Source organism: Tribolium madens, unplaced genomic scaffold (genome assembly GCF_015345945.1).
Source record: "Tribolium madens isolate multiple individuals breed KSU strain unplaced genomic scaffold, Tmad_KSU_1.1 Scaffold_91;HRSCAF=231;Tcas5.2_LG7, whole genome shotgun sequence".
Lineage (NCBI taxonomy): Eukaryota > Metazoa > Arthropoda > Insecta > Coleoptera > Tenebrionidae > Tribolium > Tribolium madens.
The window spans coordinates 19,420,689-19,446,719 of record NW_025401063.1 but is presented as its reverse complement, the minus strand read 5'-3'; the positions used below and the strand labels follow the sequence as shown (position 1 = coordinate 19,446,719).

Below are 26,031 nucleotides of genomic sequence, written 5' to 3'. Positions count from 1 at the left end.
TTGTTTGACACTAAACTATTACTTTATGTTAATCAGTAGTTTCTTGAATTTGGTGAATTTAAACATTAACGGAATAGTAAAATGTTTACTCTTTTATTTTAATTGATTGTCTTTTATTTTATTTAGTTTTATTTTATAATATTTTCTAAACTTTAATTTCTTTAATAAATTGTTATCGTTAATTTAATTACTTGGATTTCTGACTGCTTAAATCCTTTATCTTCCCAAAGTAATTGGCTCCACAAAATAACGCTGGAGAACCTGCCTCAAATAAATATTATTCTTCTTGTGGCGTAACCCGCTCGGACCGTAAAAGAATTCGACTTTTATCAAAGAGTCTTAAACACCCGCCACAGTAATATTTCCTGTTCTTGATTGTGAGGGACCTATTGTAACAATTTGTTTCTTATTAGTAAGGTACGAATTAAAAAAAAATGTTGAAATGTTGTCAAAACCATAAAATGATAATTTTGCACATAAAAGTGAGTGATCTAAGGTGTCAAATGCTTTAGAAAAATCCAACAATGTCACAATCACCTTTATCCAAAGCTCTAAAGCAATCATCAAGAATTTTACCGAGGGCTGTATGATACTTTAATTTTTTCAATATCCTGATTGTTTATTCGTAATAATACCTTCAGAAACAGCATAATTGTAAACCTGTTTATAAATGACTTTTTCTAAATTTTTGATAAGACGGGTAGTATACTAATGGGTCTTAAGTCAGAGCATGTAGTGGGATTTTTAATTTTGGTAAAGGACGCACCAAAGCAGTTTTCCACATTTCTGGATAATATCCAATCTCAATACAGCAGTTAACAATATGAGTCAATATGGGTGAACATAATTTCAACATTTTTGCTGAAATGTTGTCAACAACACCAAGAGCATTTGATTTTAAATCATCAATTATCTGATGATGATATTTCAAAAAATATTTTGTTGTTGGTTTGAAAACTTGTATTTTTTGTGAAGAGTTTCAGTCGTTTTGAAACTTTTCATAAATAGCATCGTTATCTACTGGTATTTTGTAAAAATCAATATGCCTTCTAATCACAATCTTCGGGATTATGCCCTTGATGCATACATAATAATAGGCTGAGTCACTTATAATAAAGACTCTAACCGATTTTTAGACGCAACCCAAAATACATTCTCACAGTCAACTTTGCTTTTTGTGCGTTTGAATAATTTAGTTCATTAAAGTCAAATCAAAGTAATTGTTGATATGTCATTAATTAAATTTGACAGTGTCAAAAATTCTACTTTCTTTTTCCCTTGAATTCAAAATGTATTCAAACAACGAAGAAACTGATATGATCTTGAGAAATGGGGAATGCTGCAAAATCTTGTCGCTGAATCTGAATTTCAAGTTCTAAAAATTGTCAAAGCTATCACAGGTATCTATGTTTATATCTTTGAAAAATTTCAAACAGAACATTAACGCATAGTGGTATCTGAAAATGTATTTTGGGTTGCGTCTAAAAATCGGTTAGGGTCTTTATTATATATGGACTCACCCTGTATATGTAGTTACATAAATAAACAGCGTCCAGACTTAAAAAAAAGCTACAGTTTCTGGCTCTAAAAGAGAATTTAGATTTTTGTGAGGTAGGTAGGTGCTATTTTTACTTCCGCCTCCCAGTTATTCCTCTCTTTGAAGGTTCTCTCATTTCCCAGCGGATCAATTGTTTTGCAAGTGTACGCCGTCTTATTGTGTACTTGAGCTTTTTCCGACTTCATCGAATTGGCCACCTTCGCAGTGTTTTCGTCGGCAAACAGACCGCACTTGCGCCACACGCGACTTCTGGGGGGTTTGGCTCGTCTCTCAGTTCAGCGAGCGTTTCCGTGTGCGTCGCCGACTCGCCGCCGCCGCTTTGTGATGTTCCTCCGTCGAGCGTAAGATGAGTTCGAACAACACAATCGCGTGCAGCCCCGGCCTGATGCTGCCCTGCTGGGAGCCCTTGGAGGACGTCCCGCTCGTCGACAAGGTGGGCCGCGGCCTCGTCTACTTCCTCTCCATGGTGTACCTCTTCATCGGGGTGTCCATCGTCTCGGACCGCTTCATGGCAGCCATCGAAGTCATCACGTCGCAGGAGCGCGAAGTCACCATCAAGCGCCCGGGAGGCGAAAGGCAGATCATCGTTGTTAGGATGTGGAACGAGACGGTCGCTAATTTAACGCTGATGGCGCTGGGGTCGAGCGCGCCGGAAATCCTGCTCTCGGTCATCGAGATCTACGCGAAGAACTTCGAGGCTGGGGAATTAGGGCCAGGGACGATCGTGGGCTCGGCAGCATATAATCTTTTCGTGATTATTGCGTTATGCGTGTCGGTTATCCCCGATGGCGAAGTGAGGAAAATCAAACACTTGAGTGTTTTCTTCGTGACGGCGATTTGGTCCGTTTTTGCTTATGTATGGTTGTATATGATACTTGCGCTCTTTTCGCCGGGGATTGTAGAGATCTGGGAGGGACTCTTGACGTTCATGTTTTTCCCACTGACGGTACTTACCGCCTATGCTGCTGATCGAAAAATGTACAAATACGTGAAGAAGGATTATAGGTAACTGTTCATTTTAATGTATAATTTAATTAAATTACAATGATCGACCTGGAAGTCTTCAATAATATGTCTACGAAATCAATGACATTCATAATTTAGTAGTCGAAGGGTTTCTCACGACAAGAGAAAGCGTTGGCAAGTCGAAATTACTACAAGAGGCGAGTCCGAATTCGGCTCAAAAAATTTGAGTTCGATTCCTCATCTAATCATTTTTTTTCAGTATTTTCTAATAAAACAAAAAGAATTGTCTATCTTTCAATACTCTGATTTATTAATGAGACAACATTAAACGTAAAACATTTGAATTTCATGTTGTCCTAGTGCCAATTGTCTACGTATTGTGGTTGTCAAGATTAACTCGATGAAATGTTAGAAACAAAGAAACTTTCGGATTTTTTATGTCAGTTGTATGTTGTGTACATTAATAAAATTTGGTAAATGATTAGTAAAAAGTGTCAACATTAACATACAGGATGCGCGCCAGAACTCGCGCCCTAGAGAAAAATGCCATATAAGGTAAGATACCAGGGACTTGGAAAAAATTAAAAAAAAAATTATCCATCAAAATTTCGAAGTTATGAGAGTTTAAATTTTGCACTTTGACTCTATTTATTTCTGTTGGAAAAATAATTTTCCAAGGTTTTTTGCTATAGACTATTAAAAGAGGCAACAAGGAAGCTATATCCTAAATTGTAACTCTGTTCAATGTTATTTGTGGCCTTTATTTGCAAAATTTTTTGTACTTTCAGTAAATAATTGTAAAAAAACATACACAAGATCATCAGTATCATTAACAAGACATAAAAAAATGTCAAATGTCAAAAAATGAATATCAAAATTTTTAAACATTTTTTTCATGTTCCTGGTAGCTTATCTTATAGCCGTATCAACAAGAAATTACTCTTTAGGATTTAGGGATATTCGTGAATAGGTTGCCATAAATTTGGTTAGGTTGCTTTCTGAAGACAAACAAAAGATATCTTAGCTAGTGTCAAAATTTAGGTTAAGTCACCTATCAGCTTGTATGGATAATTTAATTGATAGTTGACAGCAGGTTGACAAAAAACTTGAATCGTCAACAACAAGGGATAACCAGCCTTAGACATACAAAATTACTTCTGAAAATTCTAGTTACAAACATGAAAAACGTAATTTTCCTAAAAGTTCAAATCCTAGGTGGTAATTTCTTGTTGACAAATCTGTACTTGAAATTTTTCTCTGGGGCGCGAATTCTGGCGCACTCTGTATAAAAAAATCAAAGTCGTATCTTTTATAATTTGTTAGATATCTGTAGTTAAACTTGACCAAAATCAGCACTTTTTTGCAGTGCGCCACCTTAAGCTCAAATACTCTTCTTAAAAAAATGTAACCCAACAGGGTTTGCCAAATGAAGTGTTACAAGCAAAAGTATTAAGATTTGTTATTTCTCATTATTGTGTACTTTTATTTTATTTTATTTTATTTTACAAATTTGCTCAAAATATTAAAAAACGATTCAAGTTAATGAAAATATGCTCAAAAAAATATTTATTAAACCACCCTCGACCAGATTACGCTTCGCAATCGTGAACTTGATAACTTAAAACTTTAAGTTATTTTTATTGAAGGGCTGTTACAGCTTTATCATACTTTGAAAACAGAAATCTAAGACGTTCGCTTTAAGTAAATTTGCGAGGCAAGAGTCGCTTTTAAAATCAACTGCCGACCGTCTTTTTGCAATCATTCCTAGTTCATGTTACAAATTATGTGAGACGATAACAAGAATGTAAAATAAGTTATATCATAATATGTATGTAGATACATACAGGGTGTCCCAGAGAGTTTGAAAAAGTCCATTAGTGACCTTTAAATGGTAAAATTTATAAAAATATTGTATAGGACATTGATACAAAGTGATCCAGAAAGACTGAGTCTGTTGGTAATAGATTTGAAAGTATTCTCTATTTTTGTTAATAATTTGAAACACAGGAACCGGATTCGGTTTTGCTTGACAAATACTTGACGTAAAGTTGCGGAATTAAAATTTCGGACAGAATTTTTCTGTCACTTTAAAAAGTTAACTGTAAACTACCTTTTACTGTCATCATGACTCACATTTGACAAATAAATATTTTTGTTGTTAAAATTGTTAATTAAATGTCAGGAAATTTATTAATTGAACTAAGTGTAATTAAATCATCGCTTTGATCTGCTGCCTACCCGTTATTATGCCACAAATCACTATTTTTGAAAGTAAATAAGTCAAAATGACATAAACATTACAAGAGTAAAAAATGAGGTTATTCATGTAAAGGTTGTTTTAGAGTTTACTTTATGAAAATGACAATACTGCCCGAAATTTTAATTCCGCAACTGTACAATCCCACAAGATGTTGAATTGTTGTTAATCAAAAGCGCACTCCAATAGTAAGCTTTAAAAATTAGAGACAGGATTGCCAACAGATTCATTCATTGTGGATCACTTTGTAGATTGGTACTAATCTAGTGCATTACTTAAAATTATTTTCAACCATGCAGCATGTCCCAAAAATAAGTTATGATACAAATTTGTGTTTTTTTTTAAATGAAACACCGTATGTTTCGCATTTTTGGATGTAGCCTTTTAAAACAATATTTTTATGCTAAACTTTTATTAGTCGCTTAGTTTTAGAAATAAGATGGTTTTTTTTGACGAAAACATGCATTTTTTAAAAATCTATTACACAAAAAGTAAGACAGCCAGAACATCTTTTTTACTGCTGCAAAGAAGAAAGTACAGAATTTAAAGCTGTTGCTTTTTTAGTGTTTTGCATTTGTAAAGATTAATAAATCAAGAAGTTTGTTAAAAGTTAAATAACTTAAAAAAAATTAAATAGAACACTCTATTTTTGCATCTAATAGATTGATAAATTGTCTATCTAAAAAATAAATTTTTTATGTCTAGAATTGATAAATGAAAAGATATTTAACATTCAACATTAATCGTAGCAACAATGCCTATCAATATCTGAGAATTGTTGATACTATGGCAACCATAGTATTTCCATTACGGATCAGTTATCCGTTGGTTAATCCAGAGATTGTAAAAGTCGTTATTATAAATACTGAAATTTGAATTATTTTATTGTAAAAATAAAGAATAGTGGATTCAGTTTAACACAAATGTGATTATTAAGTGATATTTCTTTCATCTTTTGTGCAACTGTGCACTTTTTGGCTATACTGAAACAATAGTATTTTTTTTAATGTTTAACGTTAAATATTTTTTTATTATTATTATTATATTATTGATTATAAATACCAAAAGTAAATAATTTTAGAAAGACAATTTAATATTTTTTTCAATGCAAAAACAATAAATAGGTTGTTCCATTTTTTATCTTTGCAAATACACTAAAAAAATGTTACAACCTTATAGCTTGTACATACCTTCTTCTTTGCGGTACTAAAAAAATATTTCTAGATGTCTTAGTGTAATAATGTTTTAAAAAGTGCATGTTGCACGTCTTATTATTAAAACTAAGCAAAATCGACCAATAAAAAAAAGTTTACATTATAAACATTGTCATAAAAATCTACATCTAAAAACGCTAAATTTCATTAAAAAAAACACAAGTTACAATACAGTAACTTATTTTTGAGATACGCTGTATAGTTGAAAATAATTTTAGGCGATGGACTAGATTAGTGTCTATCACTGTCTTATATATATATTTTTAATTTTACCATTTAAAGGTCACTAATGAACTTTTTCAACTCACTGAACATACATTGGTAGAATAAATTTTATACAATAGGTACACATTACTAAAGCCTTTTTTCGTCTTTTGTTGCTCTTATTTTTAGACCTGGTTCGAAAAAATCTAAATCATAAAAGAAACATGTTTTCGGATATTGCCCATTAAAGAAACGAGTAAATTAAGGCCTGATATTATTATTTCTAATTGATAGAGCATAAACCCACTCTTTTGTCGAAATTTTTTCTGATCTTTTTGCATAAATGTGACTGAATTTCGTTGATACAGCGTTCAATTTCCTCCGTCAAGGCATTGGTGGTTGTGGGCTTGTTGGTACAACCTAAAAAAATCACAAAGAAAAAAGTTCAACGGTGTTAAATCGCATGATCCGGGCGCCAATTCTGATCACCAAAACAGGAAATTACACGACCAGGAAATGTCTCATGTAGTAATTGAATTGTTTCTCGGGCATGTGGCATCGTCTTGTTGAAACCACATGTAATTTGGGCACATGTTTGTACTAGCCGTGGAGGTCATTTGTCGGATATCCTGTTCCATATACTGTACTTTATAAATCACTAAAGAATAATTTCAGTTTTTGACAAAAACCTGTGTTTCCTGCTATCAAAATTACTTCTTGCACGAATTTTAGGATAGGTAGGTAACCTATCCTTTATTAACAAATCTAAAATTTGTATTAATATTAATCTATTTTAGCAACAGAACGATTGTGTAAACGAGCAATTTTACTGTTTCTTTTGTGTATGCTTAAATCAAAAAAGACCAAAATGCTCTTGCATTATTAACTCTTGCTCTTCTAAAAAATATACTGCTTTTTAGAAAACACTATGTATTCTGTAGATAACATTTACTGTGTTTTGTAAAAATCAGAAAATTGTTAACAGTTTTAATCAAGAAATTGCTTTTTTCAAATCATTAAAAAATCAACTCAAAATTGTTATAAAATTTCGGTATATTATTTACAACTTATAAATTATTTTTCGGAATTTCTTTTTTAGTTGTGCACTAATGAAAGTATTTAGACTTTAATCACATAATTAACCAACAGTGAGACAATAGAGCGGAAAATGAGAGAAATTTAGAGTCTTATTCTGTAGCATCTTCAACATTCTTTGTACTGTAATTTATTATTTTTCCTTATTATAGCAGTGTTACCGTATAGTATTAAGTAGTCCTATAAATTGTGAAAATCAATAGTTTGTTTTCGAATACCATAAGCTTTTGAATTGTTGTTTCCTTGTTTAATGTGCCAATAAATTGTAACGCATTAATGCAATAGGAGGATATGTCTGAAATAATAACAATTCGATAGATAAAATAAAATAGATTGTACCAAAAAGCCAATAATTGGTGATAACTGGGTGATAACTGATAATGAATGAAAGATTATTATTGACAAATAATTAAAACTTTTTACGCTTTTAAATTAAAAATTGTTGTTGATTGTTTTTTAAACATTAGCTGAAAGCTAAAATCAGACTTGCGTTTAATTTATTGAGTTGAAATCCATTTCAATAAGTCGATAATTTATTCAGTACGTGAACTCTTATTTTATATGAAAATAATACAAAAACTTGAATTAGCAACTTTCTTATTTTTTAACTTAAAGTAAATTTTGATTAAAACTTGTTTTTTTTTAATGTTTCTGGGAAGAGTGGGTTTTAAATACAGGCTATCCCAACTAAAATGTGCGTGCAAGTTTGGAAAAAATGCTGAAACAGGTCAATTTTAACAAAAATAATAAATTACAAGAGGGGTGGAGAGACACATTATTTTGAGGATATTTTGAGCAGTAGGAATGTTCTTTAAATTGAATTGTTTTTTTATAACCACTTTTGTTTCCTCTGACAATAAGTAAAAAAAAATCCTTCAAAATGGAAAAAAAACATGGTTGCAGTGAAAGCAACTTTAAAATGATGTTACTTGCCCCCTCGTGCTATTTAATTTTTTTGAAGGGATGGCTCTGAGCGTTAGAGGGATGCAAAAATAACATTGAAACTTTGATAATTTATTTTTAACGTAACAATATATCTAAGACATACGTTCATTAAATTTTTACAATACTTTTGATGTACGTATACTCGTTTTCATATTCATGTGCATCGCAGTAATCGTTGAAAGGGGTCATTTTAAGGTGACAATCACGCGAAAATTCAAACAATCCCAACCTCAATGTTCCCGAAAAATTATTTTATGAAATAAATGTGTGACGTACCCCAGTTTTTGAGGTAGCAAAAAATAATTAAAATTAACAACAAAGATTTTTGCCATTATTGATGTGAATAAATTTGTTCTGAATGACATTAATGACACTTTTTGTGTGAATTGGCCTTTAAATTAAAGATGTATTTAGACTTCCACAAAAGATTTTATACCTAATATTTTTTAACAACAGTTTCAAAGTAACTTGAAAAATGTCGTTTGCGCAATAAATTTTTGGAATTCACACAAGATATAATTTTATATGACGATAAAGTAATACCGTGACACCATTAATGACTGTTTAAGTTAGCAACAACTGTCAATGTTTCTATAGAGTTGTTGCTCTATAATTAACAAAAAACTTCTGCTAGAACAAATAATTTTGCAAATTTCAAATGAAATTTTATATTTTCGACTCGACTGTTTCATACTTTTGTTTACTTAATAGCCTTGACACATTTTCTAAGTCATGTATTTAATTTAAAACTAGTACTTGTCTTTTAAAATTCAGGAAATTTCTCACGAAATGAGAGAAAATTTATTACAAACACCCAACGCATATTAATTCGGAGTTGTGGGAAATCTATTTATATCCATTTATATAATTGCTTAATTTGTTTGTTAACTACTGTTAGATTAGTTAATTTGTTTTATTAAATCTCTCCTAGTAGTTACTCATATTTTCGAGCACGTCTTAATATAGTTTTTTCACTCGCTCTGTTCTCTCTTTTCTTAGTTTTATTTTAAAGAAACTTAGAGCTCCTCGAAATAAAATTGAATTCTGTTTATAACGTTAAATTTTTAAACCTTAATGCGGAACGTGGAATGCTCGCATAAGGGAAATTCGCATTATACGGTCCTTGCCAAAAAATTGTATAGCGGATAGAAAAGCTAAATTAGTTTGGCGGGGGTGAGCGTTCCCCAGCATCAAAGAACGGAAATAAAAGATAAAAAAGCTGTTACCTACTGGAATTGGATTTAGAGTTTTCCTTGTGTTAAAGGTTTCACAAAATGTTTGTTTTCTGACGTTTATCTAAAGACGTTCTGTAAATATGCTGCGAACTCTGACCAGTTATATTTTTGCAAAAAATTTTTTTTTATTTCAGGATGAACCGTCGAGGGGTTATCGTTCAAGCTGAAGGTGACAACCTCGAAATGGGCAGTACTGAACTTCTTGGTCTTGACGATGTCCACGACGACATTAAACAAGAATACATAACAACTCTCAAAGAACTGCGTCAGCAGCACCCGCATGCTGATTTAGGGACACTTGAACGCATGGCTCACGAGATCCTCCTCAATCGTGGTCCCAAATCCCGTGCATTTTACCGCATCCAAGCCACTAGAAAACTCATGGGTAGTGGAGACCTTCTGCGTCGAATCTCCGAACGTGCTCAGAGCGACTTGAGCGAAATCAAAGCGGAACTCCAACGAGAATCAGGCGCTGCAGAGTTCAACTCCTCCAGTTGTCGGGTTTTCTTCGAACCTTCCAAATACACAGTTCTTGAAAGCTGCGGCAAGTTTGAGGTTCGAATTGCAAGGACAGGAGATTTGGACAGCGCCGTCAGTGTTGATTATTTCACTGAAGATGGGACGGCGCAAGCTGGAAGTGATTATATTCCGATTAAAGGGACTTTGCATTTTGGACCTGGTGATAAGGAGAAGAAGTTGACTCTGGAAGTAATAGATGATGATGTTTTTGAACCCGATGAACACTTTTATGTTAAACTGGGGTCGGCTAAGCCTCCAGAAGTTTTAGCTTCTCCCACTTTGGCAACGGTTATTATTTTGGATGATGATCATGGGGGTTTGTTTAAGTTTGAAGAGCAGAATCACGAGTTGGTGGAAAGTGTTGGTACTTATGAACTTAAAGTGGTTAGGTGTTCAGGTGCGAGAGGAAGGGTCATTGTGCCCTATTGGACTGAAGATGGGACTGCCAAGGCTGGGAAAGAGTATGAAACAAATGAGGGACAACTTATCTTTGAAAACAACGAATCAGAGTAAGTGGAATATTTTGTTTATGCCAAAATATTTAGTTCATTTATGTTTTGTTTTTGTTTTATTTTATATTGTTTGTAAAGTCTTCTTTAATATCGACGTCACGTTTAATAAGTGGATCGATGACTACTTTATCTTTAAACCACCTACCGTGGATATTAGAAAAAGCTATAGGAAAGATTTTATTATGGAATATTTTGTGTTTTTTATTATTAATTAAAAGTAAGTTAGAAATATGCTACAAACTTATGCAATACCTCTTTGATTAATAATGTTAGATTAATTAAAGAACTAATCAAATGTTTAGAAGAAAAATGCCAAATGAAACAACCAAAGTTACCAAAATAAAATTTAAAAGAAGCATTCAGTTGTGTCATCTAAATCTTTAATAGTATACATGAGGGGAAGATTCCGGATTCCAAATTTAGATTTTTGGCGTCAATTGGCCTCTAAATTAGAAAAATTTTGCTGTATGCCAATTTGTTATTTTATAAATAACGCTCCAATTAACCATGAAAAAATTAAAAATAAGAAATTAGAAATTGTAAGTTGTAATAGTAAGAAAAAGATAAAGATAAATTGGATCAGTTGTACTCGTACTTGTTTCATCAGTGTTTAGATACATAACTTTATAATTTTTATTTCTTTCCTTAAAAATTAAATTTATATAATGTTTTGTTTATACTTTTTTATGAGAAAATTAATACGACTCAACTAACATAATTTTTGTTTCATTTAAAAGATATTTTGGCTTAATTGTAATCGGAAGCAGCTGCCTGCTTTAAATAAAACTAGGTTGAAGAAAAATTTCGTGAGAGCGCTTGGGAAAAATAGATCGGCTTTTGAATATTTAAAACACACAGTGCCTAACCTTTTCTAATCTTTTCAATGTAAACAAATTAAAAGAAAAAGTACAAATTATGAATAAACTGTTTTTATTTATTTTATAAATTACCATAAAATGGAGACCAATCTGTCCCTGAAAATATTTTTTTATATGTATTTTTTTTGAGAAAATTTTAGAAGCATGATTTTTTTATGAGGATTTGAAGTGATTTCTTGTTGGTCTATTTTAAGAGAAATAAATCAATATAAGTGGAATTTGCAATTTTTAATTTTTTGTAACTAATTTTTCTAAAAAAAATAGCGTTTTGTTTCAACTTCAAAATTGAATTAACTATCAACTAGTGCGATTTCAAAGCGATTTCAAGTGTTACAAATAAAATGTATAGAATCCTATACGCATTTCCACATTGTGAAGAATTTTTTTGCTTCGAATTTTAAAGACTTTCTATCAGGACTTACCAAAACCTCATCAAACCGGTAAAAATTGGGAAAGCAACGGAATTTTTTGAGATCATGATAAAGAAGAGCAACTGCCAGTTCATATCTCGTTCATCTTTTCTCACTACACGTTTCATAAAGGTGAAAATGTGTTTTACGTTGTCTATTTTTAATCTGTTTATAAAATTGGCTAGGAACTTAGCTTTTCCTAGCTTCACCTTAATTTAGAATATGTTATTTTTGGCTTTTGTTTTAAATTTAACTAAAATTCATTGTTGTTGTGAATACAAATCTCGATTTTGTAGTGAAAGAAGGTTTACGATTTGCTTAGTTTCAATACACCTACGGTTGTTTAATTTGTACTAATTACGAACTTTATTATTTTAGCAAATGACGGCTTACGAGTACATGCTGTAATTATAGATCTAGAAATTCCGTTCATTAAAATCGGACTGTGTTTAGGTCAGAGTTTAAATTTGAATGCAAACTCGCTAATTATAAATTTGTATTTTCAACATTATATCCGATTATGGCAAAATTATAATTAACTAACAATTATTTTTCATATTTACAGTGAATATACGTCCACTATAAATTGTTTGAATTACAAAATTAATAAATGTGTTGTGCACAAAAATTCTCACGAGTGTTACAAACATAAACAAGAACTTAATTTTTTCATACAAGTGTCAAATTTTAGAAAGGTTTTACTTAAATAATTTCAAAGGTAATTAGGCTTTTGCTTAATTAAAACCCAAGTACCTATCTTTATATTATTAAAGTAGAAAATAGACAGGTAAGTTAATGGCAATAAAAATTTACATACTCGTATGTACTTGTATGAAGCAATTTAATATCACTACGAGCGAAAGCGTTATTATATGTGAAACATCTCCTTGTTATATTATATGTTTAGTGTCTTTCCTGTTATGCAGTTCTACACAAAAGTTGTCCCGTAAAAAGCTCTTGAAACTATCTTTCCAAGTCCACAATTTATCACAGTAAGACAATTTTAAAGGACAAATTACTCTTACACTTTCAGGCACTAATTTTGAATTTTTACTAAAAATAAAAATGCAAAAGGGGTTAAAATGTAAGAGAGCAATTTAGATAGGAATTTACTTAACAATGAAATAAAAGATAAGCAATAACAATTTTTGTTACTAAAAAGGTCTTTGGAACATCTTTAAGTTCAGAGACGAAGTTTCATCTTGATTGTTCTATTTCACACAATTGTAAAACTTGTACTTCTTTCTTTAGCTGTAAATTATATTTTATTTTTGCACTGTGGTAATACCATTATCAATATTTACTTTTCATTTAGTCGATACTTTATTGATTTGTTACGTCAATATCTACCGCCGTTTGCAATAATTAATATTTTATAATTTTTTCAGTGATACCGATTGCATTTTTGAATGTCGATTATTTAATAGATATTACAATTTGTAACAATTTATACTTATTTGACAAAATGTCATCAATGAAATAAATGTGCAAACAAATTGATATTTTTTTATAATTATGTCCATTGAATACTTTCTTTAATACTATGCAAATTACAAAGCAGTGTGGTTGCAAGTGTTTGAACGTTCTCAGTAAAATTGAATTTCGTTTTAAAGGTAATTCAGTGTCTGACATAAAGTTAACGGCAAAGCAATAAGCTGTTAACTAAACATGCGCTTCCTTTGAATTCTATTTTTATTTACATCAGGTCATGGTTTGTTCGTATTGACAAGGAAACCTTTTAAAAATTACTGTATTCAGGATTGTGTTTATTGAAGTAAAAGAGAAATTGCTTGATGAGATAAGGGTGATAATTTTGCAACACCCTTTTAATCTCACAGTTTATTCGTATTTTTCCGCAATAAATGTTTGATGTAGAGAAATATACATATCTGATGTATCAGGCAAAAGGAACTGTTAAAAGTTCATACCTATAAATAATTAATTTTTTTTTTTTTGGTTTTCTTGAAAGTTATTCAAAAGTTTTATCTAGTTTATCTACTGTCAGTGGCAATTATGAAAAATTTAGTTTTAAGATGTCCAACTCAACTATCAAAATAAAGAAAATGTTTTTATTTTAAATAAAGACTTTTTTAAGCAGGAACATAACGTCCTCCTATTTCAAAAATTCAAAAAATTAATGGCAACATTTAATTTAATTTGCTTAGTCTTGATTTCATGTAGTTTTAATATTAATTAGCTAATTACTGTAATTTATAATTAAGATTAATTACAGTAATTGAGATTTATTGAGAAATTTTGATTGATTGAAAAGAAGACGTTGCGAGAGATTACACTGATTACAATATTATCAGCGTTACTGGTTACTACTAAAAACATATAAAATGTGTGAAACACTTTTAAACTCCTAAAATAATAACAGTTTTTTAGAAGATAATAATAATAAGTATATTTTTAAGTTTCAATTGTAGACATTTAACAGTTTTTGTTTAAAAAAAATCAATCGTAAATAGACACAAAAGCAAAGTTCTTAATCAATCTTGCTTTTCATTGACGACTAAGATGACACATTTATTTTATTGATTATGTTAAAGAATAAAAATATTACTCCTATATTATACAAATATTATAGTATTCAAATGAAAATAAACAATTAATAATTAACAGTTCTTGGGTAAAATTGGATACTGTCTTTAAAATTTGAAAGACTTTTGACTTTTTTTAATAAAGTTGAAAAGAAGCAATAATTTAAAGTTTGCCAGTATTGTGTGTTACTCTATATTTATTACTGTTATGAATATTATTTAAGGGAGGATTTTAAGGGTAATTATGTGGGTAATTAGCCATTAATACACAATACTTTCAGGTTTACACCGACTCTATTCTTATCCATGCCATTTTCAAAAATATTCTATTCTTATATGGATAATTGTGATTGTGGCTTTGTTTAGAGAGCTATTAATTTGACGCAGCCTTATGAAAGGATTCTCATTTCAAAAGATATCAATTTACAATCTAAATTTGGATGACCATTCAAAATCAATACGATGATTTTCCTCTTTATTTTACTATTATAACAGCTGTTTTTAAAGTGGTGTATGGTAAGAGTAGTAAGAAAAAGGAGCAAAAGATTTAAATATTTTTTTTTAACAAGTAACAATTACAAAAGTGTAACTTTATAGGCGAATGAATTACAGATTCTAGACATTCTATATAGCCTGAGAAGTTACAACTTGACTTTTTATTCCATTACTAGGTGCGTGACGCTCGTGTCACCGATTATTTGTGAACCTATACTTTGTGATTATAACTTCAAAATTACTTAAAATCGCTGAACTTAATGAGAAAATAATGCCCTAGTCGTGTTCCTGAAAATCAAATTTATAATTGAACTTGTGTTCTGTTATCACGAATACGAATAGTTCAAAGAACACAAGAACAAGATATTCGTAAATCCAAATACTGTGGCATATGCTAAATAATACCCCATAACTCTTTATACGAGCGTCAATATTTTTCCTGCGGCTGCTTCTAAATGTTTTGGATTTAACAGGGCAATAAAATATTTCAAAATATTGTCGGGTTTTAAAATCGCAAACCGCGAAAGAAAATTCAACATTTATTGGTTTTGTAGGCGGATTTTAAAGAAATGAAAAAAAGAAAGTGAGATTATTGGGGATTTAAAACGTTAGGACAGTGCCAGTGTCAAGAAATCTCAAGATTTTTTTTATTAAACAAGCATGGATTGACATATAGCTTTAATAAAGTCGACAGTGTCTTAATTAAGTTTTGCTAATTGCAAATTATGTTAGCAGTTTACACCCTTTTGCATATCCATTACCTCAAATAACAGGTGAGCAAATATTTGAGCAAGTTTGAGTTTACCCTTTGTTAGTCCACCATCATATGCGAGTATGTTGTTATCCGTTCTTTATGAACGATATCTAATTTATTTGTATAAACAGGATTTTCATACGCAATAAAAGTGTAGAAAAACCAAATTTATTGCAATTTTCAAAGACAGCTTATGCATTTATGCATACAAACGTTTCAGTTCTCAAACCATCAAAGTAGAAAACTCTCCTTATCTATACTTGTGAATGCGCGTGCAGAATTTTATGTCTTGCTAGAGCATTTATCCTCGATGTTTCTTTGATATGCCAATGCATGAATTGCCAACGTTTCCAAACGCGCTGTTTTTTGTATAAATGTCATCAAAACGCTAATTCTTACAGATTTATTCTTTGATGTAGGCAGTAGACGGCAGCAATGCAAAACAAACGTCTTTTATTATTTAACTTGAATTACAGATTAGCATAATGAATCCTTTAGTCCGAGGCATGAATAAAAGTAAAATGCAGTTGACGGTTTATGCATAGCTAAAAGCCCTAAAACTTGGTAAAATATGCTAAACATGAGTAAAGCTTTTTAACGAAATAGAGGACGAAATTATTTAAAACGGTAATATGTTTTAATTTCTTTATTATAACAATGTGTGCTGTCGCACTAAATACACTTTCTACACAAAATTATGTAAATAGCATAATAATAGCATTTTGTACCACTTTTAAGTAAATTTAAATCGTGGCAAGACCATTCAATAACTCTTGATTATTAACACGTACTTTAGTCATTTACAATTATTTAAAAAAAAAACATTAATAATCAATTAATTATGTACGCAGGCTGATTTTTGTAGGGACTGCATTATAAACTTTTCATCTTCCAATGTGGCTACGGCCTTAAAATTTTGTATGTGACCATTCAACCATTATTATTAATTTAATTCTGGTAAATAATTTTCAAAATGGCTGAACTTCCGGAACTATGACAAATTGAAGCCAACTAAATAGAAAGCACTCATTTTTATTGCATTTTTTGAATTTGATTTCTCAAACTGAGTAAAACGTACAGTTGGAGACAAAATACTTTAGTCGTTAATGTCACTTGAGTGACATTAAATTGTAAAGCATGCTTTAGGATTGTTAACCTTATTTTTAGATACTGTAAATCATAGTTGACAAGTTGTATGTACATATTTTTATAGGAAAATATAATAATTGTCATTAATTTAAAATTGTCATTCATGTTAACATTAAAGCTTGAATTACATTGAAGTGTCAGAAAAGTGACCACCAAAGTATTTTGTCTCCAACTGTATTCAAGTTATTGAGTTATAGTTTTTGACATGTCAATTGTTTGTCGAATTTTTTTTTCAGGGTTCCATTCAAATAATTACAGCTCTTGAACCTTTTGGGATAAATAATTTTTTTCATTGGATAAGAATTTTTTAAGATAGTTAAGATTGCCAACTATTAAATTTCAACGCTAATACGATTTTTAGAAAATGGCTTATTAAACCAGCTTGTAACTTAAAATGAATGGTTTCGGAAGTTAAGCCATTTTCAAAATCATTTTCTTGAATTAAGAATAGTCGATTTTGGTTGCGTACAAAATTTTAAAACAGTATTACTACATTGGAAGTTGAAAAGTTTTTAAGGTAGGTTACATTTACAAAAAGTTGAGCACTATTAGCTATTAGCTCATAGAAAACTTTAATTAGTTTTTTCTTTTATTAATGATCAATGAAATTAACAACATTTTGGACCAAATTTTAAGGATTTTGCGTGTTTTTTTTTGCCTCAGTTCAGAAACCAAAAGCAGTTTTTCTAAAAATATTCATTTATTCTTATGTACCCAATTTTGGCCGTTTAGCTTATTTTAAGTTAGAGAGATTCAGTTCTTTTGTTCCGGTGGTTTTCAATAAAGTTTTATATTCCCAATGACGTATGAAGTGACATTATAACTATAAATTAATTGATTTCTTTCTTCGACAATTTGTGATTGCACACTAGACTTGTGGAAATTATTTTTTTTTATAGCAAATGTCCATAATTTAATATGCTTTCTCTTTAAGCATGATGAAATGACATAAAACTGCCTTTAAAAGTAGTTTTGTAATAAATAGTACATATTTCACAAAGTTTCGAGTATGCTGAATGTGATTGACGCAACATAATATCTTATATTGATTCGGGGTTTTCCCCAAAAATTTGGTAAATAGAAAAACTTGATAAGCCACTTTTTACTCTGTCTCATGTTACTCAAAACACCTTGATTAAAAGTTTAATTGAATGCAGAAAAATTGGGACAATAAAACAAATTTGGTAATAATTATTGAATAATTTTATTTTACTTTTATTATGACATACAAATTCTACTGTATATTTGTAGACATATCATAAGGACAAACGGTCTTTCTTAAATTCCGAATCTCATTCTCAGCACATTCACTAACTGTTTGCAAATAGTAATTAGGCCAAACCGAAATTTCAAAATTAATCAATTCTGCACAAGCTGGTGCAATACTGTTAAACTTATTTACATAATTAGTAGATATAAGGTCAAGAGCTTCTATCATTACTTCTTGAGCTTTTTGGAAATTTGAAATTAAAAAATAAAAACAATCGTCATTTTTATAAAATGCTTTGCATTGTGCCCTGCCTCGTGACTGACATCCCATCAGATTATTAAAAACTACACTGGCTTCCCTGTAGGTACTATTGTACAAATTCCAGTAAACGTCCCGATACATATTACTACATTCGTTTGCTCTGCTTATAACTTTAGTACGCATTCCTTCAATTAAACTGGAATAATCAAAATTGCATGTAGTTACGTTCAACTGGTTTAAACTTTCTTGAATTTGTTGTATCTCTATTATTGTAATATTTAATTTTCTATTAAGGGTGTCAGTAATATTACTTTCCATATAATACAGTAGATCATATCCATGCGCTAAATATTTTTCCATAAGTGTAGTATCACTTTGTATTTTTTTTTAATCCGACATGGTAGTATTCTTCAAAAGCTGCATTTGCATCATCTTCAGCGGTTCTTAATGATAGTGGACTACTTGCTACCACCTACAGAAGAAAAAATCAAACATTTCAAAAATAAAATTTTCTACTTACTGTAAAAATACAAATGTAAAAAAGTAAGAAGAGTCTTGTAAACATTTTTTATTGATATGAGAGTTTTCTAGAGATGTGAAAAAGATCTAAAATCTCAACAATTTATAGCAAGAAGATTGTGATCTAGTTTAGATAATTTTGTCGAAATTTTCGCGAAAGATTAAGGAAAATTGACTTCTAAATGCAGTGGGATTAAAATTGTATCAAAACATTTAAAACTGTCACTCATTCCGATTTAGATAATAAGATTGAAATTATGTCAAAATCTATATGTTTTTTTTAGCAATTTTATAGCACTTTTATGCAAAACAATGTTATCAAAGATGATTAATAACTTCACTAGCTTTATATAAGTATCAAATATCACAGGACTTTACCAGTCAATGAGCATTAACTTTGGCTGCAACTTACAACATGACAATCTCGTACGTACTTTTTTCTGTTTTTATAATTCAGGTATTTTTGGGCTTTCTATTTTTATATAAATTTTACTTTACTTTTAAATTTTAGGCAGCATTTGGAAAAACTATACAAGATGCAGAAAAATCTTTACAAGAATTAGATGACCTTAGTACGAAGATTCAGGGTGAACTTCATACAATAATGGTTAATCAGTCTGCTGTTCTTTATGATCGCGTACATGAACTAGAAGTATCAGCAAAACAAGAAATCAGAAATCAAATTATTTCCGTTACCTCCAAAATTAAAACTTTGACTGATAACGTTCAATCCGTTGTTGATAATGTTGATCATTGTCGAAATAATACAGAAAAAAATTTAGAAATATTTGGTGAAGAATTAGAACAAAAACTAGAGGAATGCAGTGGTCATATGATTATGGCGGGAAACAGTAAGTTGTATTCAACTTGGAGCATGATTTTGTTTGATTACGATGTTCATTATAACTGCAACAAAGAAAATTTATGGCAGTGTAAAACTTATGAGAACGAGACGTGTGCTAATGGTGTTATAGATTATATAGACTTTAGTAAAGCAAACATGCTTAATTCATCGAAAGTAATAATTGTTGAGATGTTAAATAGAGTACCAGGAATGGATTTTCCTTGTAGAGACATGGCTGTTCAAGAAATGGAGTATTATTCTTCTCTAATTCTGCAATTTCTTACTTCATGTTTGAAAAGTTTAAGCTATAGTACTTTCAACCCTAGTTGTTAGACACTTTTTAGTAACACTTGTGTCACAGATGGTTAATTCTTAAATTTAAGTTAAATATTCAATCATTTATTAGTGTTACTGTTTGCAATTAATAAAATGTACACAAGCCAAAAACTTTTTTAAAGAAAATTGTTTTCTACTTTAAATTGAACATAAATAATACACATTATTTTTTAAGAAAGATTTACTTGAGTTGCAAATATTTATATCAGTGTTGTTGTATATAAACACTGTTTTAGTTTAGTTTGGCAGTGGAGGTCAAGTTTACAGCAACAAAAAAATTAGACTGTCCATTTTATCAGAAAAAATTAATTAAGTTAACATTCTTTTATTACTGATAAATACACAATTTTTGAAATCAAAATGAAGGAGCTTTTATATTACACATAATTCATTCTTTTTGTCAACAGATAAAAACAGTTAGACGTATCAACAGGAGATGACGTCATATGTCCAAACCAATCTAGAATGGATATTAGATTAGGTACTGATTTTTAGTAAGATCCTCATCTAGTTTAAGAGTGTAATATTTTAAAGCACTGCAAAATGGCCAACTTTGAAAGTTTTGAGGTGTTCCTACTTTCACGCACTAGTATTAAATATTAAATACCTGTAACATTATTTAAATTGTGACTACTTGGTTTGTAGTTTGCTCATGTTTAAATCAAGTGTGCGTTGCGAATTTCTTGATGCAATGATATTTGAGTTAGTCTTAAAATTCTCTCATACGTAGACTTTGCCTTTTGATGTTGAGCTTTGATCAAATGTTTCAGATGAAACATAGTTCTACGAATCGGGAAATTATTTGAACTGGAATTTACATTTGCTAGAAGGCACAGTCAACCTTAAAGAAAAATATCTAGGTATGTTTTAGAAAACAATCTTGAAAGCGTATCAAAGATGAACTGTTTGATGTGAGCTTTTGCATTGTGTACTAATTTCAACATCTGCTTAATTAAAATATTATATTTTTTTTTCTTTTTGCTAAAGTGTAGCTACTACATGTTTATAAGACAAACATTATTATTCGGATTTTTATTTGGAAATATTACAATGAAACGTAAAATTCGACAATGAAAAAAGCTTTATATACACGCTAGAAGGCTATATCGATCCACTTATTCGGACGATGGATAAGGATGATGATAATTAAAGTTCCTAAAATATATTGTTGGGTTCTACTATAACACTTATAATGAATTTCAGCCCCACCCTAAATTCAATTAAAATTGATGGTGCATGCCTACGCATATCTTAAACGTAAAAAATGTTCTAATGAGTCAGATATTTTACACAGGTAATTTCCAAAACGTCACGAAGTGAGATCTGTTATTCTGACAATAACACTATTAGAGTCATTAAAATTCGTCGAGTCACGGAAATCCAAGAAAATATCTACAAGAAAGCTCATTTTATCTATTTAATAAAATGTAAAGTAACGCAATTATAGCTCACTTGAGCACAAATGATTGTGACAAAAATCTATTGCTATCACTGAATTATGTTGGTGGATTTTTTCATTTTTTTGTGAACCAATAATAATGATACGAGTATGTCGGTGTATACTCGTTTTCATATTAATGTGCACCGAAATAGTCGTTGAAAGAGATCATTTTAAGGTGACAAACATGCAAATCATTTTTTTTACGTTTCGATACCTTTATTGTATCTTCCTCAGGCTACAATTTAGGCGTTTAGTTTTTATGCAACGAATTTAATGGTTTTATTTATCTTTTGTCCTGTATACCATCTTCGACGAAATCAAGCTCTTAAATTAAATCAAATAAAAAAATATTTTTTTACACATTATATTTTAAAAATTAGAAACTATTTTAAGTTTGCCATGATAAGTATAGTGTTGTTAACACTTTTTATCACATGTGTGCAATGAAATTTCTAATCAAGGTGGCTTATGACTATGACCTATGACTTTGAAACTAACGCAAGTTATAGCTTGTTCCAAATCTGATGGCGAACTGACGTCTTCAAAAATGACTGAATTTTGACACTAAACATATGTTTACTATTAAAAAAAATATTGTTCATAGGCGCCGTATGAAATAATATTTCAAAACCACTGTTATTCTTTAAAAAAATATAATAAGTAGGTACCCGTACATAAGATAAAGAATGATGACCAAATTATTAAATGGTTAACGCATGAAAAGAATTTTCAAAAATGATATTCCTAACAATCCTTGTCTTCAAAATTTTTAGAGAAAAAATTACGCCCATGTATTTTTTTATCCACCAGATATGGAATAAGTTCTAGCAATATTGAAAACAGAAAATACAAGATTTTCACTATTCCCAACTTAATTTCAAAGTTATTGGTAACTTTGATTAGAAATCTATTTGGACGAAAAGCATTTTGTCATATTAAATGTTAACTATTCAACAGCAATAACAAGGGTTTTTATTATTTTATCCATGCACTTTGCTGTTATATTTCAATAAATTGTAGGTATCATTAAAAATTTAGCATCTAGCATCATAAAACGTTGATTAAATTCGATAAATGGAAAACACTAAATCTTCACAGTTATACAGGGGGTTCCGTCAAAACCCCACATTAGAAGTATTAGAAGTCCGAATAATCGTATTTATTGGAAAATTGGTACATAGCTATAATCCATTAAGTCCTCCTAAATGAAAATATTTGCAAGATGGCGGCACTTTCAGTTATACCGAAAGTCGGTCTCAACTTTCTTATTTTAAATGGAAAGCTATATTTATATTACGTTTTTGGATTAATCGAGTTATTTTAAGTTATTTTTATTAGCTTTCCCTATACCTAAATTTAACCGTTTTTGAAATATTTGGAGTTTTTCAAAAATTTTTGGATCTGCACCTTTCAATTTAAAAATCGGTAACTTTACCATTCTTTAAAATTTTGGATTTGTTTTTTTTTGCGTTTAAAAGAGAAGGCTTAGATCTTTCTTCAGGGAGTTTTCAAATTTTGAAAAAAAAAAATACCGAAATTTTAAGGTTACTTTTGTAATAATTTAAATATCCATAACTCAATTTTTCCAAATGAAGTACCCCAATTTTTATTTTACTAAATGGAAGAGAATTTAATTCTGCATGGATCTGTACTAACATTCCGTATACCTAAATTTAATTATTTCAAGTTATGGTGACTTTTTGTTAAGACTGCGGGAAATCTATTACTAGCAACACCTGTTTTCGCATAGTTTGCTATGGAAATCAAAAATGTCAAAATTGTTTCTGAATAAATGTCTACAGTGAATTATTATTTGACAAATAGTGCCAAAATATGGAGAATCAAATCTACTCAAACTTAGATTTAATGAATTTATTTTGTATTTATGGAGAGTGTAACAAAGTTATGAGCAGAACATGATGTTGTTCATTAAACAAATAAAAATAATAAATAATACTGGCTACTTGAACTAATATCTTGCGATCACTTGAATTGATAATAATTATAGTAGGCTTTTCTAGGTTTTTGGTTCGTATGAAAACGGTGATTATCATAGTTAATCAAGTTGAAGAGTCAAATAATAAGATTTCGGTAATATTTATTTAGAATACTTTTTTCCTTCAGTTTGCATTAGTTTATCATTCATAATTAATTCATAATTAATTAATTCATAATTAATTATAAATTAAAAGGATCGCATGGTAGAACCTATCAATAATAATTAAGTTTGAGTAACTTTGATTCTCCATATTTTGGCATTTCTAATGTGGGGTTTAGACGGAACACTCTGTATGTTCTTCATCTTAAACGGTCTGTGGAAGGTTTTGATATATTTATGTCTTCTTGATTTTACGCCATCCTCCACCCAGCATCACCGCAAAACTATCAGATTAAAACCATAAATTCAGCAAACCCTTGCTATATTAAAAATTCATCTCCGTGCGTGGCGATCGTGAGCAACATTTGCATGTCTGCTTATAACTTTAAACGAGTGATCCATTTTAAATGCTTATCAAGATTTATGGTAAAATTGTGAAATAAGAAAATGAGCGAACCGACACGATATCCTAAGAGGTCACTCTTGGTTTTTACAATTTTAGGGAGACTAATGAAATTACCTAACTTGTTTCGAGTTAATTCCTGATGGGATTAATTAAAACTGATTTATGTGCAAAGTGGATTATGCACAATTAACGAATATTATGATTGATTAGGTACATTGAGAAGTTACTATGTAATTTATCGTGCCATTGAGAAGATCGATTCACGAACAAAGTCGGTTTCTTTATGTTTCAAGTTCAATGCATGCAATAAAGATGCCCAACTTTTCTGTCATAACATGACATCGCCAGAATGAGCATTGAAACGATTAATCATGCCAAATGGAATTTTAGCGAATAAAAAGGACATTTTTTCACTCATCTTCAGGAAGCTGTCAGTGAATAAAGAATGTTCGAATTTCCTCGCTTTTTAAATAAATAAATTAATATGGCTGCCACTTACAGGAATTCCCAAGTTCTACCTCGTAAAAAAATCTTACAAAACCATTTTGTGTAAAATATGGCTAGTTTTTTAATAAAGCCGTTTAAATTAAAGTCCTGTTAAAATGTTGTTTTTACAATAATTAATGACATTGCCAGATTGTGTGCAAAATCTTTAAACTCTTTAATATCTGAAACTTGGCGCACCCTTTCCTATTCGTTTTCGCCAAACAATCATTTGTGATAAAGAAAGAGATTTTATTATACAGGGTGCGCCAGAACTTGCGCCCCAGAGAAAAATGCCATATAAGGTAACATACCAGGAACATGGAAAAAATGTTAAAAAAATTTTATCTATAAAAATTTCGAAGTTATGAGGGTTTAAAGTTTGCACTTTGACTTTATTTATTTCTGTTGTAAAAATAATTTTCCAAGTTTTTTTGCTATAGGCTATTAAAAGAGGAAACAAGGAAGCTATATCCTAAATTGTAACTCTGTTCAATGTTATTTGTGGCTTTTATTAGCAAAATTTTTGTTCCTTGTTGTAAAAAAAACATATACAAGATCATTAAATAGATATAAAAAATGTCAAATGTCAAAAAATAAATGTCAAAATTTTTTGACAGATAGAATTTTTTAAACATTTTTTTCATGTTCCTGGTATCTTATCTTACTTGAAAATTTTCTCTGGGGCGCGAGTTTTGGCGCATCCTGTATACACTACCTGCTTAACTGAAGAATTGTAATGTTTTGTTTATTTACCAATTATACATTTGTAAAACTTTTCTACAGTAAAAAATAATAGTTTGGCTAATATTTTTTTACGATTACTTTTTTGATCAGATTTTTTGCAGAATGGATTACAAAAATTACATTTCGCGGTAACTCTATTCCAAAAAATCATCTTATGTATTTTTCTGTTTAATTCTGATTAGTTTCACTTTATTTTTACTTTTACTCTAAACGTAAGCATTTGTGAGTGGTTAAACGAAAAGAGACCTGAAGGAATTGTAAACTGATTTCTATTTTATTGAGAAAGTTGGGCAATTACTTCATATCAGTTTTTAAATAGAACAAAAATAATTAATGAAATGTGTATTCTTCATTACTTGTTTTCTGACTTTTTTTTGTAAAACACTTGTTTTATTTATAAAAAATGTCACCTTTATTGCGATGTCTTCAATTTGCTCATTAGATTTTTCAGAAATTACGGAAAAACTCTTACAATACTAAGTAGTTATTGCACTGTGGAACTTTTCAATTAACTTGCCTAACTTAAAATAATATTAATCAAGTTTCTGTTTTACATTTTCGAATATAGGTAAACATTTTCGTTTCATTATGTTTGTGTTAAAAATTTTGTTTATTATTATTTACTGTTTTACAGTTAGAGGAACTTTCCTTCAATGGATTTCATTTTAATTTCAGGAAAACTATCCCATTAACAGTCATCGAAGAAGACAGCTACGAAAAAGACGTGTTATTCTACGTCCAATTAGGCGAGCCTCAAATGTCTGGTGGTAAGGATTTCATTAAATGTCAGTGTCGTCCTCTCTTCATACAAATTCTTTTTCATACTTTCTTCTGCACTTCTTCTAACTTCTCGGTCACGTTGATGCATGTTATGTAAGTAAAAGTGTTTTTCGTTTCATTTTCTCTACTTTTTAAAATTAAATGCTAAATGCACAATTTATCACTCGATTAC

General features: G+C 30.1%; 1 protein-coding gene across 3 annotated transcripts in view; it reads left to right on the top strand.

Moving 5' to 3' along the window:
- Window positions 1-1,846: 1,846 nt before the first annotated feature.
- LOC123010535 (sodium/calcium exchanger 3) overlaps window positions 1,847-26,031 on the top strand; it is a 32,406-nt gene continuing 8,221 nt past the window's right edge. For all 3 annotated transcript variants that reach the window (XM_044407503.1, XM_044407502.1, XM_044407504.1), the window contains exons 1-3: window positions 1,847-2,563; window positions 9,609-10,502; window positions 25,755-25,846. In XM_044407503.1, coding sequence (XP_044263438.1) covers window positions 1,905-2,563; window positions 9,609-10,502; window positions 25,755-25,846 — 1,645 coding nt within the window. In that variant the 5' untranslated portion in view covers window positions 1,847-1,904. The remainder of the gene's footprint in view (window positions 2,564-9,608; window positions 10,503-25,754; window positions 25,847-26,031) is intronic.